The 18,057-nt window shown below is 38.2% G+C and overlaps 1 protein-coding gene across 10 annotated transcripts in view; it reads right to left on the reverse strand.

Annotated features, from left to right (window-relative positions):
• The window catches only part of LOC130547394 (microtubule-associated protein 4), a 54,125-nt gene that overhangs the window by 22,539 nt on the left and 13,529 nt on the right, over window positions 1–18,057 (reverse strand). For 7 of the 10 annotated variants that reach the window (XM_057323327.1, XM_057323334.1, XM_057323326.1 and 4 more), the window contains 3 exons: window positions 17,746–17,817; window positions 16,852–17,025; window positions 13,435–14,568 (listed from right to left, as the gene is read on the reverse strand). In XM_057323327.1, coding sequence (XP_057179310.1) covers window positions 13,435–14,568; window positions 16,852–17,025; window positions 17,746–17,817 — 1,380 coding nt within the window. The remainder of the gene's footprint in view (window positions 1–13,434; window positions 14,569–16,851; window positions 17,026–17,745; window positions 17,818–18,057) is intronic. The other 3 variants (XM_057323332.1, XM_057323331.1, XM_057323336.1) reach the window with 3 other exon arrangements.

Consider the following 18,057-nt stretch of genomic DNA (forward strand, 5'->3'; position numbering starts at 1 on the left):
AAGCATCTTTGTACAGTTTTTAACATTTGTCAAAAACTAAAGAAATAAACAAACAAACCAATACATAAAATCACCGCAGACAAAGAGTCTTGAAAAGCCAAAATAATGTTCTGTGTTCATCACCCAGCAAAACTAGAGCTTAACATGTTTTAAATGCCAAACAATTGTTAAAAAGAGTCGAGAATCATTTTAGTTCTTGTAAAACTTCAGACATGTTTTCACAAGCTTCAGTGAAGATGTTTCAAGCACCTGGTAAATGAGCAGTTCTCTTTCAGGGTAATCTGACAAAAAATAATGTTCAACTGACATGATAAATTTATAATAGTATAGTAATAGTATATAAATAGTAATAATCTGCTCAGAGGTTTTGTCAGCACAGACGTGTGTTCAGATGAATCTTTAGCATTAAAACTGTTCCGGGGGTTACGCAAGTTCTGTCATTCTGAGCTCCATCAGTAACTGATGTTTCAGAAGAACACATGAGATTCTGACCGCTCAAATGAAAACAACAATAACATGATGATGATTCAGAATGAAGCCAAATGACATTCTACAGCTGAAAATCAGGCTGTTCTTCAATAAATGCAGGAGATCTCTCCCAAAGGAAATCTCATTTCGTTTTCTGCTCAACGTTTGGTTACCCAACACACTAAAAACATTTTTCTTATACAGTATGTAAAAGTGAGTGCTTCCGCATTTATACACAGTTTAATACTAATGGTAGATTTTAAGAAGCACTAAGATAAATAAAAATGCTCTGCATTAATTCAAACGCTCTAATTCATAACAAAAACATAAAATAATTTCAACAGACCACAAGCACTCATTTCTAACAGTGAATGTGCGTTTACTAGAATGTGTGATGTGTGTGGATTCGTACGGCACACACAACGCTCGGCCACTGAATCCGTCACATCCATGTTGTGTCCCCAGACGAGAGGCGTCCAGACCATCAGGGACAGAGACACACTGACGTCCTCATCTCAACCTAAACCAAACCACCACTGACCCCATTACATAACCAACACTGTTCGACACAATTAACTTCTGTTCATTACTACAGTATGTCCTCAACGTCATCTTTAACTCCGACTGTTACACGGAATCTGTTTGTTCAGGCAGTTTCAGTTAACATCAGCCACATCACGTCTCAAACAACAAAAAACTATGAAAAAAAATGGGAGCATTTCTGAAATTGGTATTTATTTGGATTTGGTACCACACATGATGTTTGCATTGTATAAATGATTTTTCATATTAAACAACTAAACCCATTTGAGGTGGATATGCCAAACCTAAAACCACATTTTATGTTCTCTGAATAAAAGAGAAACCTGACCTACATATACAATCACTGACCTGGGTATTGACTACAAACTGAGAAAAATAAAGCAATATCTCTATCAGAAATACATGAAGCGTCCGAGTTTGCTGAAGCATGCACACTTCAATACCACCACAAGATTTTCCTCCTAATATTTCATCTTAGTCATGAGCTTATAAAAAGAAGCAGAACAGAACAGCGAGATCTTCTCGCAGTCGTCTCAGGTGGAGCTAACATCATTACTCAACGTCACAGTAAAAACGCACAGGTGGTCAAAAACTGAATGTGCTAGAACAGAAAGCCAAAGAACTCGACTGACACCGTCTCCCCATGTTCTATTTTTAGCGCGTCACCCCTCCTCCTAAGAGCCAACATTGTTTTCTTAGTAGCCCTGCTTTCAGAGGTCTCCCGAGCAACTGCCTCTCATCGCCATGGCAACAGAAGCCCCATCATCACGGGTGCCGATGGAGATACGGGCAGGGGGGTTTGGTTGACTCTAAAGAACATTGATGTTAAAAATACAGCATGAGTAAGATTGTGTAATGTTGAGCACAAGGAATTATGGGAAACATCACAAGAACCAGCCGCTTTAACTTCAGTCAAACACCCTTCTGATTCATTCCATCAGTACAAATGACCAAACATGACTTACTATAGACTGAAGCTTGTATAACAGCTGTATGGCTGGATCTGTTGGTCTTCAAAGAAAGCAAAACGCATGACTTTCAGTTACAGTAAAATCAGACTGCTGAATGATAGAAACAACCTGCAGTTATGTTCAATGGTTTGTGTGAAAGACATACAAGTAACAGAAACATGATCGATAAACCTGTCAAAGCATCTAATGCTACTGCAAAATAATAATACTAATAATTTCTTACAAAATATGTTTGTCTTTTTTCCATAACAAATATTTAAAAACTCTTAAATCAAGATAGTGGTGTAAAATAAAGTCTTGGTTTATAAAAAATTGCAAAAATCAAAAACACTGCCAATGGGGTGCTGAGAACAATCATTTTGAATGAAGTTGATTTTTTCTTACCCCATTGGCTGATGTTGTTTCTTGTTTTAAGAATGAGCTCATTGAGTTTTAGTCTTGTTATCATAAAGTCATTTTGCGTCTCAAGAACATTTACATATTTAAACAAGAAAACATGACAAAAAGACTACGTGTGAAACATATTTTTGGCAGTGTAAGAAACTCCAGTAAGCATCTAATAATTCTCACCACGGACAGGAATTCATATCTAATCTAAATAATGTTCTTTCAGCTCATTTAGTAGAAAACTGTGAACTGTGAATCATTTTCTCCTTAATTGTGTTTTTAGAAACAAGCCAAAGTCAGAATCCAGGATTCCAGAAGTCATTTAGCTGCGTCACTTTTCCTTTCTGCTCAAAGATGCTTCATGTTATTTGTGAAAACAGACGTTTCCTGTGATTATCAGTCACACTTGCTGTAATTTTCATATTTTCACTGAGATTGCGGTTATAAGGCATCTGTCTTAGTATCATTGAACAGAAGGCCATTATTTGCTCCTGCAGGATTCAGGCTCAGGGCGTCTCATTTACATATCTGCATAATTAAGATCCTGCCACACCAGAATCAGTTTCAGTGGATCTACTGTATATTTCTACAGCACGTCTATTTCAGTCTGACTCTGTCTACAACACAAAACAAGACGACTAGCCACAAGCCGGACACATTTATTTTAGCCTATGCCTGCTTTTTCAGCATCTGTCCCTGTTACCATGGAGACATCAGCTGCTTTTTTCAGTTGCCATGGCAACTAGGCAGGCTCCACGCCCTCCCTTGAGGCAGCAGCCTGTGTTGATGTTATTGTTGAGCGGTTGACCTTTAGCGCTTCATCATTCTGCTGGATTATTATAACCTTTGACTGACCGGCACTAATGCACAACAACAACAATTACACAATTAACTCGACACAAATCACAGTGAAACATCAGACAGACTCAGAGCTGAAATGACAAAAAACAAGCAATGAGATATTTACTCCAAATAATTTCACTTCTGCTTCTGTTTGAGGGAATGCAACGGTATCATAATTTCATATCGCAAAACTTTCATCAACATATACTGTTTAGTCACGGTGTTGATTATATTACAAATACTAGTTGAAAAACTTCAGTGTCCTTCAAATAATAAAACAGAACTTAAAAAAGACACTTGAATATTGAAATATAAAATGAAAATTAACATGAATAAAGCTTAAATAGAATAAATTACAAGCAACTAAAACTCAAGAAGTCAATGTTTTATGCTGTCAAGCCGGATATCTCCTTATATAATCATCAATTGAAATGCCAAATAAAAGGCAGAAAAATAGGTTTAGATCAATGTGAATCAGGTGCACACGACACAAAGAACTGAAAGCAACTGCTGAAGAGCCTCAGTGAAAGCCTCAGACCTGTGTTTCTTTTAACACTTCACGACAGACGATGCTACTTGAAGTCACAATTGATGCTTCTGGTCTCACAGACCTAAACAAAACAAACATTCACAGACGTTCAAAGCAGACGTTGCTTAGAAACTGTTCTTTCCGTCAAAGGTTTCAGTCTACAAATTGCTCTTATATAAAAATCTGTATCGTAGAAACTAATCTTGGCCCAGACGGTTCTTGTTCAAGCCATGTTCAGGTTTCTTTTTTAACAGCGGTGCTACAAAATCGTCAAATAGCTAAATGTCTTTATTAGGGCTGTCAACGTTAACGCATGCGATTAATGTTTTCAAATTAACGCGTGAAAAATATTTAACGCAATTAACGCCGCATCCGTTTGTTTTGACATTTTTTGTCTAGTTACATTATGTAATCACGCTCTTATTCGTGTACAGGCTTTTAAACCACTTAAGCGCGATTTGAAACTGTTGCTTTGAATAAAAGAAGAAATCAATGTGATTTTGTAGCTTTAATGAGAATTCTTCTGCATTTAATTTATAATTTAGCATTAAAGACTGTAAAGTGTTTGAGAACTTCCTTCAATTTCTGTATGTTTCATGATAGCTCTCAATTATATTGTTGAATGGCTATAATTAATGTTAAAATAATCAATTTAATAGAGACATCAGTTACAGTACTAATATCAAAATGTTTTCTTTCATTCATAAAATGACGCTGTTAAAGAAATATGTTGTTTCTACATCAATTTGAAGATTAAATGTGAAATTATTAAAATGTAAAAGTATATTTTAAAATATCATTGTTATGTGCGATTAATCGTGATTAATCACAGAAAATGTGTGATTAATCCGATTAATTTTTTTAATCGATTGACAGCACTATCAAACGGTTCAAAATCAACACTGAGTTTGTAAACTCGAGTCACTGTTAAAGCTGAGAAATGCTTTTAATAATGCACTGCGGTAAAAATAAGAGTATTACTGCAGGCAACACAACACAGATGAAGAGACATCACACTATGATATTCAACTTAGAGCATTCACAACTTTCCTTAGCTCATCAACTCTATACCACTAACACACACACACGCACGCGCGCACACGCACGCACGCACACACTCAGAAATGAATTTGCATGTTGGGAGGTCTGCCACCAAACACTGATGTTCTGATGTCTCCTGCAGTGTTTAAGTAGCTCCCTCAATGACAGAGCTCCTCCCCACTGGAGAAGAACCGAAAATTACACAGAACCAGAAGAGACAGCTGTGTCACACCGACACACACACACACACACACACACACACACACAAAACCATCACAGACACACTCTACTGCCATCTCTGACAGCATTAAAACACAATGTGAAACTGTATTCACAAGACTGTTAATGCTCACAGGTTTCTCTTTTATAACTCAAGAGATTTCTCAGTTGCGTTTTGAGTACATAATAATGATAAACTATTAAAAGAGTCATTACCGGTTGCAGTAGAGCCCATTCTTAATATTATTAACTCCTCACTCACTCTAAGTCATGTTCCAAAACCCTTTAAGCTAGCCGTTATTAAGCCTCTTATTAAGAAACCGCACTTAGACCCAAATGATCTAGGAAACTATAGACAAATACATAACAAACCTTCCATATCTGTCTAAAATAATGGAAATAGTAGTATCTGCGCAATTGTGCTCTTTCCTACAAAAAAACGACCTACACGAAAAATTCCAGTCGGGCTTTAGGCCACATCATAGCACAGAAACCACACTGGTTAAAATTACAAATGACCTACTCCTAGCATCAGACCAAGGCTGTTTTTCACTACTAGTTTTACTTGACCTTAGTGCTGCATTTGATACAGATCATGCTATGCTGCTAGACCGCTTACAGAATTAAATTGGTATTCAGGGACAAGCCTTACAATGGTTCAGATCACATTTATCCGACCGATGTCAGTTTTTACTTTTAAATGGGGAATCATCAATTCAAATGCCAGAAAACTTTGGAATACCTCAAGGATCGGTTTTAGGACCATTGCTATTCTCTCTATACATGCTGCCCCTAAGTAACATTATTAGAAAACAATGATATTAATATTATAACAGATAGAGATATTACTTATCAGACCAAATACCTGTAAGCAGAATATTACAGATTGTAACACTTTGTTTTAGTGATGCATAATAAATTGAGGGAGTCACACAGAAATTACATTTTACCATGAGTCAAGTGTATTAAGTGAAGTTGAGTATATACAAACAAATAAACAAACAAAAGTACATTCTATCAGAAACCTATATGAGTCTTTCAGTCTTTAAATACCAGTGGGAGACAAAGTTCCTTTGAGATGAAAGACATCCAATTGAAGTTGTAGTAATCCTTGGTGAAATGAACAATGTCCATGCTAGTTGAACCATCCGCTAACCTTTAGCTTTAGCATTAGCGTAGAAGATTCCTTGTAATCCATAAACTCCTCTACTCACGCATTCCAAGCTTAAACACAATAGAGCCCAGAATTCATGAGATGAGAGATAAATATACAATGAAGATAAACTATTAGAAGATGAACAGGAAGAGGACCCCTCTGTACAAACAAAGAATAAACATGGGCTTAGCATAAATGTCCCTAAACTCATTCCATCTATTTACAACTGCTATATATATATACATATATATACTGTATATATATAGAAACATAAATGCTACTTACATCTGAGCATTTGGAACAAACATGTTCCTCAAATCAAGGCATTCAAAGTAGAATAAACACACACATAGGTAGAGCAGTAAATCCATGTGCTTAGCACCTTACTTCCTGTATATAACTTCTTCTCTGTCTCCTTTTATACTCTTAGAGAGCGCTACAAATGAGCTCCCCCTACTGACAGAGACAGGTACTGCAATCTATGACTACAGGACAAATGTGACAGTAAAACTGTTACAAGATTACAACTTGCTAATAGAAGGATGCACTGTTACCTCAGCAAATACAGTTAAAGACCTTGGCCTTACCTTGAACAGCAACCTGTCTTTTGAAAACCACATCTCAAACGTCACAAAAACAGCCTTCTTCCATCATAGAAACATTGCCAAAATGAGTAATATTCTGTGTATTTCTGATGCAGAAAAACTAATTCATGCATTTATGACTTCAAGACTTGATTATTGTAATGCACTACTTAGTGGTTGTCCTGCATCATCATTAAACAAATTATAGTTCGTTTAAAATGCAGCTGCTCGAGTTCTTACAAGGTCTAGAAAATTTGACCACACAACACCAATTTTATCCTCCCTACACTGGCTACCCATTACGTACCGTATAGACTAGTGTTGCACGATAGACCGGTACTAGAAAAGTGAAAACGATACCAATTTCTCATTTATTTGGTACCGGTTCTTTAATGAAGCGGGTGTTTCAGAGCTTTCCGGAAATTAGTCCATTTGCGGCAGTCGTATGTGTGTGCACGCATGTGCTCTCAAGCGCTCTCTCAGTAGACGTGTACTACTTTCTTTCCTCGTATTTGCGCTGCAGATCTCGGGGTGACGACGAAATGAAAGTCATGGCGGAAACATAAGTGCCTTTTCCCTCTGTTCACGGCTTTTCAATGAAAAATAATTTTAAAAGTGACAGGTAGCGTATGTGAATGATAACAAAAGCCTGAATTAGGGATGTCAATTTAGACAAATTCCCATAATCGATCTTCATTTAAATTAACGATCAATTAATCGATTACTCGTTAACATTAATACTGCAATATACCTCTGCAGTGGCTTATAGGCATGAGGGCGTGCAAATGCTATGCAAAACGCCAGCTTCCTCACCTGAATATAAAGATTTCTAAGTTTAAATAAAAGCCTAGTAGCATTGTTAAAATGAATCTGTGTGATTGATAATATAATCATATATAGAATTATGTATTTAATAATTAATATTTGGACCAATATACAACGTGTCGCCGCCTCAGATGCGTACTCTGGCAATTATGAGCAAATTCATATCGTTGCATGCATCTGCATGAGAAAATAGGTTGATTTGTTTCGGAATGTGCATAGGACACTGCGCATGGACACTAGGGATGGGCATTTTTCAATAATTTCATATTTGAATATTTGAGCTCATAAAAAACGAATATTCGTTTATTTAAATTAAGTTAATAAAGACATAATTTGTTACGTTTTTATTTAGTCACAATTTCATATCAAGTTTATAATTATAATTAAATATTCATAACACACTAATATTATATCCTGTTGATGTAAGATTAGCAACGTTGGAAAATAAAGAGTAAAATACATAAAAACTGCATTTAAACCTGCACGAAGCGAAATCATTCAAAAACCAAACATACAAAACAAAACGCAACGTATATTGACAGTCTGTGATATATGGTTATCTTGTTTATTTATACAAGCATTTATATCTATTTTACTCTGGTGAAAGTCTGTTCAACAAGCCGACGGTTAACAAGCCGACAGCGGAGAAAACACGCTTCTCTAACTCCCGGAAACAAAACCCAGATCTGACAAGAATATCTGGCTTTATTGTTTATAATGTAGATTATAAATAAAGTAAACAGGCTTGATACCTCCATGCCGACTGTTAATTGATCCTAAAAACAAAGACGGAGCCATTGTGCCTGTTGTCCTGTTTATACGTGACCGTCATGTGAGGAAGAATTACTAATCCTGCTGATCACCACCGCATATAAATATTGTTTTCGTTGTTGTTTTATGGTCAGTGTCTGTCTTGTTTAGCTTTGTATTGCATTTGCATCAATAAATAAAATCAACTAAGGTTAGCTAATGTAGCCTACTAAAGAATTACAGCGCGTTTAAAAAAAAAAAAAAATCTGTGCGAATTTATTTACAGGTGACAACCCTATTTTAAGTTCTTAGGAGGAAAATACAGGATTTAGGTATGGAAAAGGGTACGAGTGATATGCTAAGGGCAAACTTATTAACATTAGTTGCAGTGAAATTGACATTTTAACGTTTCAAGTTGTTGAAATCAGCATTAGTTAGCCTAATATATTTCTAACGAACGAACGAACGACTGCTCCAAACAAGTTATGGACAACAGTACTCATGGGCGTCGCTAGCACTATTTATTCGGGGCTCTAGCCCCGACTGTATGTAATCTAGCCCCGAATGTTTAAATATAATAATAGGAATTCAGTAACTGGACGTTTAAAATTCGCTGCTGACGCTGTGTACACAGCCTCCCACACTTGCTGAGTCTGATACACACACAGGCACGCACATACTCACACCACGTGACTGATTTCAACCTATCCTTAAAACATCACCATGCAGTTGAGCTGCTCGACAAAATAAAATTGAACAGTGTGAGGGCAGAGAAGACTATAGAACGGCAATGGCGTGTGCCAAGAAACAAACAAATCTTCTTTCATTTTGGCAGAAGACGAAGAAAGGTAACTTTAGTGTGGAGTAAACGCAGATGAAAATGTACACCTATAACTCATGATATAAAAATCCAGATTATCACAACAAGGCCACACAGTTTTTCACGATACTGCTATTGCAGCATAATCTCAATCAAAATCAATGCAAAGATAGCAAAAATGAATTTTATCAATTTGTGATGCATTATTTTTACGAGGATAATGCACAGATGTTGTCTGTCGCTCATGTGAGGTCAGCGAGTGGTCTGTGTGAACCTTTCTTACCTGCTGCTGCCTCACATAAGTGCCAAGGACCGGGCGAAGCAATAATATCCCAATATGACAGCGTAGTGATGCAATATTGTTTTGTATTCCTCGTAAAAAAAACATCACCCTTGAGCAAACGCTTCCCGTCAGTGAAGTATCAATCAATTGTCAGAGACCCAATTGTCTTTCAGGCGTATTGCTTAAATGGTAAAATACATATAATTATGTCAAAATGACCGTCAAGTTTTTTTTAACACAATCAGGTATGAGGTAAACAAACAGTTTTTGGGACGTGTATCACTGGATCCGCGCTTTAATGCAAGTCTTAAAGTGCCAGCAGCTCAGTCACACCAGCAGTTATTAGGCCACTGGCTGTTTGTGTTTACTTAAAAGTTTACGTCAAAACCTTTCATTTTTTATTAATATTAGGTTAAGCATTATCAATTAACGTTATAGTTATTAAGTATTTCTATTCATATAAATACTTTTAGTATTTAAGTAATTCAAGTTGTAAAAAAACATTACAAATATTTACACAATTTACAAACAAGGAAAAATCCTTGAATTAAATCCTAAATGGACTGACTGTTAATTACACGCATTATTATCGCCCAGCTCACAAACGCATTACAAACATTACCATATGCCTTTTTTGCTCAAGTCAAGTCTGGAAGATACTCTCTGATGATTCCACCATCAAAAAAATGAACAGGAAAAATACACGGATAAAAGAATCATAAAGAACTTTGAAAAGTCCACAAGAGAATGAAATACAGTAGAAGTAGCTAGACATAGATAACAATGGGTCAGATGTATAAAGTTACATATGATTATTTTCTGTTTGATAATATATTGCATAAATGTGTTCATGCAAAGCATATTTTCCTTGAGAAGAATAAATTTAAATTTATGTGCTTATTTTGTGTTTGCTAATAAACTATATTGCATAAAAAAGTTCATGCAAAGCATATTTTCCTTGAAAAAAAAAAACCCTTACAACCTAATCCAAATTCCCTACATTAGCCCCTAATGTTTTAGGCTCAGCCCCTGATGGTTTTATATCCTAGATATGACCCTAACAGTAGTTATATTAAACGAAGAAATGAAACTTTTATTAACAAACGCCCTCCTCCACCTTGACCTGTCAATCATCGCGGCTCACGGCTGCAGCCCGTGCTGACAGACGTGAGCCTCATGAACTCTTGCGTCCGTTGTCCAAATTAACTTTCTTTTATTTCTATAAAAATGTCAAACGAAGGTCTGTCGGTAGCCAAGTAATGTAATAAGTGGACAGCCATTGTGGTTTTCCATGATTCTGCTGTGGGTGTTTTGTGCATGAGCCGCACACACGTGCATGACCTTGAACTCGATCATCCTTAAGTTATTTCGAGTAAACTGTTATCGACAATTAATCGATCGTCGATTAATCATTAACATCCCTAGCCTGAATTATGCTTTATGATTTATTTTGTGACAGGCCAACCTGCAGCTTAACAGCTTTGATTACGCTTTACAACTAGGTTCCATTTCTAAACATTAGTTTACATTTACATTTTACATTTAGCAGACGCTAACATGAACTAATAATGGGTACTAATACTTCTACAGCATTTATTCATCTTAATGGTTCAATTATTTAATAAACATTTCAATCCATTTAAAATATCACAGTTGTATAACAGTTGTATTTGTTAACATTTCTCAATGAACTAATATGAATAAACATCTAGATTTGTATTAAGTAACAAACAAATTAATAAATAATGTAAAAAGAGATTTATTGTTAGTTCATGTAATGTTTTTAATGAATTGTAATGTATTGATGTGAATGAATTTAACCATGTTTTAAGGTCTTAGCTAGTATTGGTTAGTATGTGGATTATTTTAAGTTTAAAACAGTTTCTTTTCTCGTTTCACCTCAGCAGACAGCAGCAAACACTGAGACAGGTTGACACCTGACACTCATATGTAGGTCTGTGTGGTGACGTGTTGTTTTTAAATAAGCATGCTCAAAAAGCAGGAACACACTGAAGTTGTTTTCAGAGTTTATAAAAAATAAATAACAGAATTTTAAGTTATTTATGTTTCATCATGTATTATTTAATTACTTCCTGTATGTTCTTTTTGCATGGTATCGATTTAGTATTGGTATCGAAATACTTTTCTTAGGTATTATACCGAAGTCAAAAATTTGGTATTGTGACAACACTAGTATAGACTATAATATACTTCTAATCACCTATAAAGCATTAAACGGTTTAGCTCCCGCTTATCTAACAGAGCTTCTATCCCGATACAAGCCATCACGCTCTCTACCCTCACAAAACTCCGGACTTCTGATAGTACCTAGAATAACTAAATCCACCAAAGGGGGCGGAGCTTTCTCATACGTAGCACCTAAACTCTGGAATAGCCTTCCTCATACTATTCGAGGTTCAGACACACTCTCCCAATTTAAATCTAGATTAAAGACACATCTTTTCAGCCAAGCATTCATATGATGCATACCAGTATTATCTCTTGTTTAGAAGTAAATGAACAGCAGCTACGCTAATTGTTCTCTCTCTGCCCTCCTCCCATACGTCTGGATACCACCTGGTGTCATCCTCCTGTGAGAGCCTGCGGACTGACTGAGCATCGGGATACCCATCCAGAGCAAACTACACAATACACCAGCACCAGCTGATCATCACGTGCCATCCATATCCGAGATCCGGTGGATTTAACTGATCATCCCAGCCCCTGATCTCCATCAACAATCAAGAGCAAAGATGGACCCTTGTTATTTTAATACTAACTTTTGTTTATTTTTTGTCTTTCTTCCTGTAAAGCTGCTTTGCAACAATGAAACATTGTGAAAAGCGTTATATAAATAAAACTGAATTGAATTCTCATGACTTCATGTTGACTTTAATGGCTTGACACTTTTGAAATGAACTGCGTCACGCTCAACATTTCCCTAAATACACTGCATCATGTGACATTACATTTGCATATGGCTGAACGTCATCTCAAACTGATCCTTTATCGAAAGAGAATGACTTTCAATCGTTGCATAAATTATCAACCATGATCAACAGAAACAAACTCATTCTTCTAATCAACTTTCATGTCATGAGACAAATTTCTTTCATAACACTTACTAACAATCGTTCTCCTCTCACAACATAGAGTTAAAGGGATAGTTCACCCAAAAATGAAAATTCTGCCATCATTTACTCACCTCCATGTAATTTCATACCTGTATAAATTATTTTATTAATTTTCAGTTCTGGAACAAGAAATTCAAAGTTTCTTTTTTGCTTCTGTTGAACACAAAATTAGATATTTTGAATCATTTAGGAAAACAAACAGTTCTGGGGCACCTTTGACTACCATTTCATTTGTCCTACTACGGTAGTGTGAACATTCTTCCAAACACCTTTCTCTGTGTTCATCAAAGCAAAATCATTTATACAGGTCTGAAATTACATGGAGGTGAGTAAATGATGACAGAATTTTCATTTTTGGGTGAACTATCCCTTTAAAGTAAATATGAGAGAACAAAGAAAAACAAAGTTAACTTACCTGATCGATGCATTGGTGAAGATGATGATGATGATGATGATATCAGCGGGACATGGCAGAACAAGAAAAAAAAGGAGTATTACTTCAAACTGTATTTAACATTCCACATACTCAAAAAGCAACAATGCAGTGCACTTTCACACTATAAGGTGCTACAAGAGAAACATGGCGAGGTGTTGGAGAGATTGTCATTGTTAGGTGCCACCGGTGCTAGTACAGAACACAATCACAACAACAACGCCTGCAAACCAGAAGCATTGAGATTAGTAAAGTACACCCTGAATCACACGGTTAATGGGGGGGAGGAGTCTTGCTTGCTCATTCAGTGTAGATGAAACACCCAAGCCGACCCGTTGTGATGCTTGTGTCCGGCCGATGGGGTGGCGTGTTAGTATAAATCACTCAAGCCCAGGCCTTGAATCCACACAGCCATGCATTACGTGGATCCCAAACCTCCTCAACAAACCTTCTGATGTAAAGGCCTGAGGTTCCAGAGGTTCCGCAAAACTAGGAAAGAATGGCGGCGCTGCCGGATTCAGACCTGAACTCTGAGGAGAGGGTAACTGTCCGTCAGGAGTGCTGGGACTCTTGGATGAGGACGAACGAGACTTCTTTCCTTGTTTGGACTCTTTTGGGGTTTTGTTCTTTGGTGATGGAAAAGGCGCAGGTGTCACACTGGAGAGATTGTGATTATTGAGAGACCAAGCAGGTCCAGACGGTGAAAACGGTGGTGCTGAGATCAACGCCTCCATCGGTGGGACGAAACGGGTGGTTTCAGGGGTGGACATCTGGGGTTCTTTCATCGGGGACTCAAGCAAGCTCATGACAGGAGGAGGAGTGTAGGGTTCTTGTTCAAACATAGCCTCCTCAAAGGCTCCTGCAGGGGTGAGAGAAGCAGCTTTGCCCAGCGGTGACTCAAAAGCATCTTTTGGGTAACCCTGGAAGGCGCTGTCTGTTTCCATGATGATCTCATGAAAGCCAGATGACACAGAGAGACCTGAAGTCTGACCTGGAGATTTCTGCGACGTCACCGCAGGTTGAAGGGTGGATGGTGGTGAAGTAGCCGTGAGGGACAGAAGATCTTGCGTGAGCGACAGAGGAATGAAACTCTCGTCTGTGTAATCTTCAGAGAGAGACATTAAACCGCTGTCACTTCCAAACTCTTGTGATACGGAGGCTGAGGCAGGAACGAAAGGCTCTGCATGGATGGCCCATTCCTCTGGAATCTTCTTTCGACTTTTGGGCTTCTTGACTCTACCACCCACGCGGCCGATGTCTTCCCAGTCTCCCTCTCTGTCGCGTTCCTTGCGAGGGGACGAGCGATGCGGGCTCTCGGCGCTTTCGCTCTGTAGCTCCGTGTCAAACACATCGTCTCTGGGTCGTCTTTTCTTCTTCTTCTTGTCTTTTTTGCGGTCAGATGCTTCAGTTTCCCTCTCATCTCCAGCTAAGCTATCTCTGGGGGACCAGTGGGGGTCAGGCGCGTCGTGTGGACTCTCAGTCAGGTGACTCGCATGGCGACTGATAACTGTGGAAACGCTGGGTGTGAAGGGCAGATCAGATGGGATGCCGGCCTCATCGGACCAGCGCTCACCAAAGACACCTCGTATGCAAAAAAGAAAGAGAATTAGAGCGGCAGTGCCTACATTTCATACCTTAAAAAATGAGACATTGGCAACAAGAAACAGACGGTCCTGCTAAAGTCCTGCAAAGATCAAACTCAAAGTTCAAACGAATTTGACAGAATCCTATAGGAACACCTAGACCCAAAATCAATAATACAAGAAAATCTAATAGATACAAATCATTATATTAATGAATAAAACAGTTCAGTTATTTAAACACAAATCAGTGGCAGCATATACACTACAGTCTGGTTTCCGTCAGCATCTCAGCACAGAGACAGTGTTCATAAAGATAATAAATGATATTCGATAAATTCTGATTCAGGCAAGATATCAGTTCTAGTATTACTAGATCTCAGTACTGCCTTTGACACAGTAGATCACCCCATACTCCTACATAGGCTGGAAAACTGGGTAGGGAGCCTATCTGGGTTGGTTCTTAAATGGTTCAGGTCATACCTTAAAGGGAGGGGTTACTATGTGAACCTAGGCAACCATACATCTAAGTGGACATCCATGACAGGTGGAGTTCCACAGGCCTCAATTCTTGCACCGCTCCTTGTTCAATTTGTATATGCTCTGCCTTGGCCAAATAATGAAAAAGTACCAAATTGCCTACCACAGCTATGCAGATGACACTCAGATCTACTTAGCCCTCTCACCCAATGACTACAGGCCTATTGACTCTCTTTGCTAGTGCATTGATGAAATGAACAGCTGGATGAGTCATTGTATTTGGTAACAAGGATGAAACTAACTAGGTAAACACATACCTTGACTTAAGAGGTCTAAAGACACAAAGTAAAGTAAAAAATCTTTGTGTCATTCTAGAGTCTGACCTTAGTTTCAGCAGTCATGTCAAAGCAATAAGCAAATCAGCGTTCTACCATCTCAGAAACATATCCAGAATCAGATGTTTTGTCTCAAGCCAAGATTTAGAGAAACTAGTTCATGCTTTCATCACCAGCAGGGTGGATTACTGTAATGGACTCCTTACTGGTCTTCCCAAAAAGACCATCATACAGCTGCAGCTCATACAGAACGCTGTTGCCAGGATTCAGACCAGAACCAAACAATCTGAGCATATCACCCCAATCCTCAGGTCATTACACTGGCTACCAGATACATGTAGAATCGATTTTAAAGCATTATTAGTCGTCTATAAATCACTCAATGGCCAAGGACCTAAATGAATTCCAGATATGCTTATTGAGTATAAACCTTACAGACTTCTCAGAGCATTAGGATCAAGTCAGTCAGAGATAACAAGGGTTCACTCAAAACAAGGCAAGTCAGTGTTTAGCCGTTATGCCACCCGTAGCTGGAATCTGCTTCCAGAAGACATCAGACGTTCACCAACAGCAGCTACTTTTAAATCCAGATTAAAAACACACTTGATAAACTGTGCATTTACAACCCGAGCACTGTGCAGGTTTACATCAACTGCACTTCTATCTCCATTTTCTTTTGATTTAATTCTTTCATATATACACACATTTTAAATCAATTTTATTAGAGTTATTTCAGTTTTATTTTCCTTTGAAATGTAAATAAGTTGTATTTGCTTTTTAAAGATGTCTTGGGGCTGATTCACATATCGCGTCTTTTGCGCACGGAAAGCGCGAGCCGCACTGCTTTGGCCACGCGGTGAGCGTGTGGCATTTTAAGAAGTTGAAATATTTTCATCTCGTCACAGCGCATGCGCATCTCGTCGTATGTTATGTTGTAAAGCGTGTTGCATGTGACAGAGGGATCTATACTGCTGATGTGTGAGTGTGCAATACATTATGGGAGACACTCTGTAAATGCATGGACTTTGTGGTATTAAAATATGCTTGTCTTTTCCAAACACGTGTGACTGGACATTCAAAGACTATTACGTCAGGAATTGTATCTCAGATTGGGTGAGTGTGTAACATGTTGTGTGAAACCCGTCACCAGACAGAATCTCATTCTTCAGTGTGATCTAAACCAGCGGCGTGGCTCAGGCTCTCATCCGCACTGAACATACAGCTGTAGCCCTTAAAGACCGCAGGGACATGAGAATGGATGGAACATTACATGAGCTCTGACAACTGATAATGTCACAGTGAATGTCACCGGTTATAGTGCCCCCTTCTGGATAAAAACAGCACAGATCCTCAATTCCGGTTTCATTTGACATGATTCAAACACAAGCCTCAGTATAAAATCAACCCTTGTAAGAAGGGAAATCAAATAGATTGTGTTTGTGTACATATATGTGTGTGTTTGTCATCTACCTGCAGATGTGTCCGCTGGGCTCTTGGGGGTCATGGCTATCAGCGGTTCAGCAGGTATTTTGGGGGTTTCAGTGACCTGGACCGCTGGTGTCGAGTGCGGTTCAAACGGTCTTTCTGTCTGGAGAGGAACAGGACTGGCAGCCGTGTTCAGCATCACGCCGGGCTCAGAGAAACCTGTCGGTTTAAAAGAGTTCAGATACGTGACATGATGACTCAAGCATATGTATTGCGTGTGTGATTTCTATATACTGGATCGTTCATGACAGAAACTGTTTTGCCTGCACAAACCATACAGAGACATTAAAACAACCTAACAAGATTTGAACATAACATGTATACATTGGTTAGGACACAAACGCATCACATGCGGTATGACAGAAGTCATGTAAGGTCTGTAACAGGTGGTGAAACGCAGCATCAGACACGAACAGTCACAGAATGTGATCTGAATTCTGATGCGTGTGTGACTCATCACCTCCCGCGAGTCTCTTTAAAGCGCCGCTATCTTCAGCCTTTTATTTATGTTATTTAATTTATGTTACTATAGTAAATGGCTATATAGATGTTTGAATTTACTGGAAAACTATAAACAATGTGATCAGTTTGGTCATATTATATAGGAATGACATGAAGGCAATTGTGGTATGTTTGAGTCCAGGACTCCTTACAAGTGATGTGATATTTTGCCAGATATACAATTTTAGTAAAAATGTTTTAACATTTTAAACCTGACAATTGTGCTTTTCTGAAATGTCCTGCTTGCACTTTTAGTCTTTCAAATAAATGTCACTTATGATATGATATTAACTAAATGCAGTGACATTCAGACTTTTTAAAAATGTGACTGGTGTCACTTCACATAAACTCTGAACAGAATTAAGTTAAGATGATCACCTGAGAACGCCCCGATTGGACTGCTGTCTATCATCTGTGGAGAGCTGGAGTGTGAAAAACCAGACATCGAACCTAAAGAGAGTGAGTGAGTGAGTGAGTGAGTGAGTGAGTGAGTGAGAGTGAGTGAGTGAAAGAGTGAGTGAGTGAGTGAAAGAGTGAGTGAGTGAGTGAGTGAGTGAGTGAGAGAGAGAGAGAGTGAGTGAGTGAGTGAGAGAGAGAGAGAGAGAGTGAGTGAAAGAGTGAGTGAAAGAGTGAGTGAAAGAGTGAGTGAGTGAGAGAGAGAGAGAGAGAGAGAGAGAGAGAGAGAGAGAG

The sequence above is a fragment of the Triplophysa rosa genome, linkage group LG23, assembly GCF_024868665.1.
Source record: "Triplophysa rosa linkage group LG23, Trosa_1v2, whole genome shotgun sequence".
NCBI classification, from domain to species: Eukaryota; Metazoa; Chordata; class Actinopteri; order Cypriniformes; family Nemacheilidae; genus Triplophysa; species Triplophysa rosa.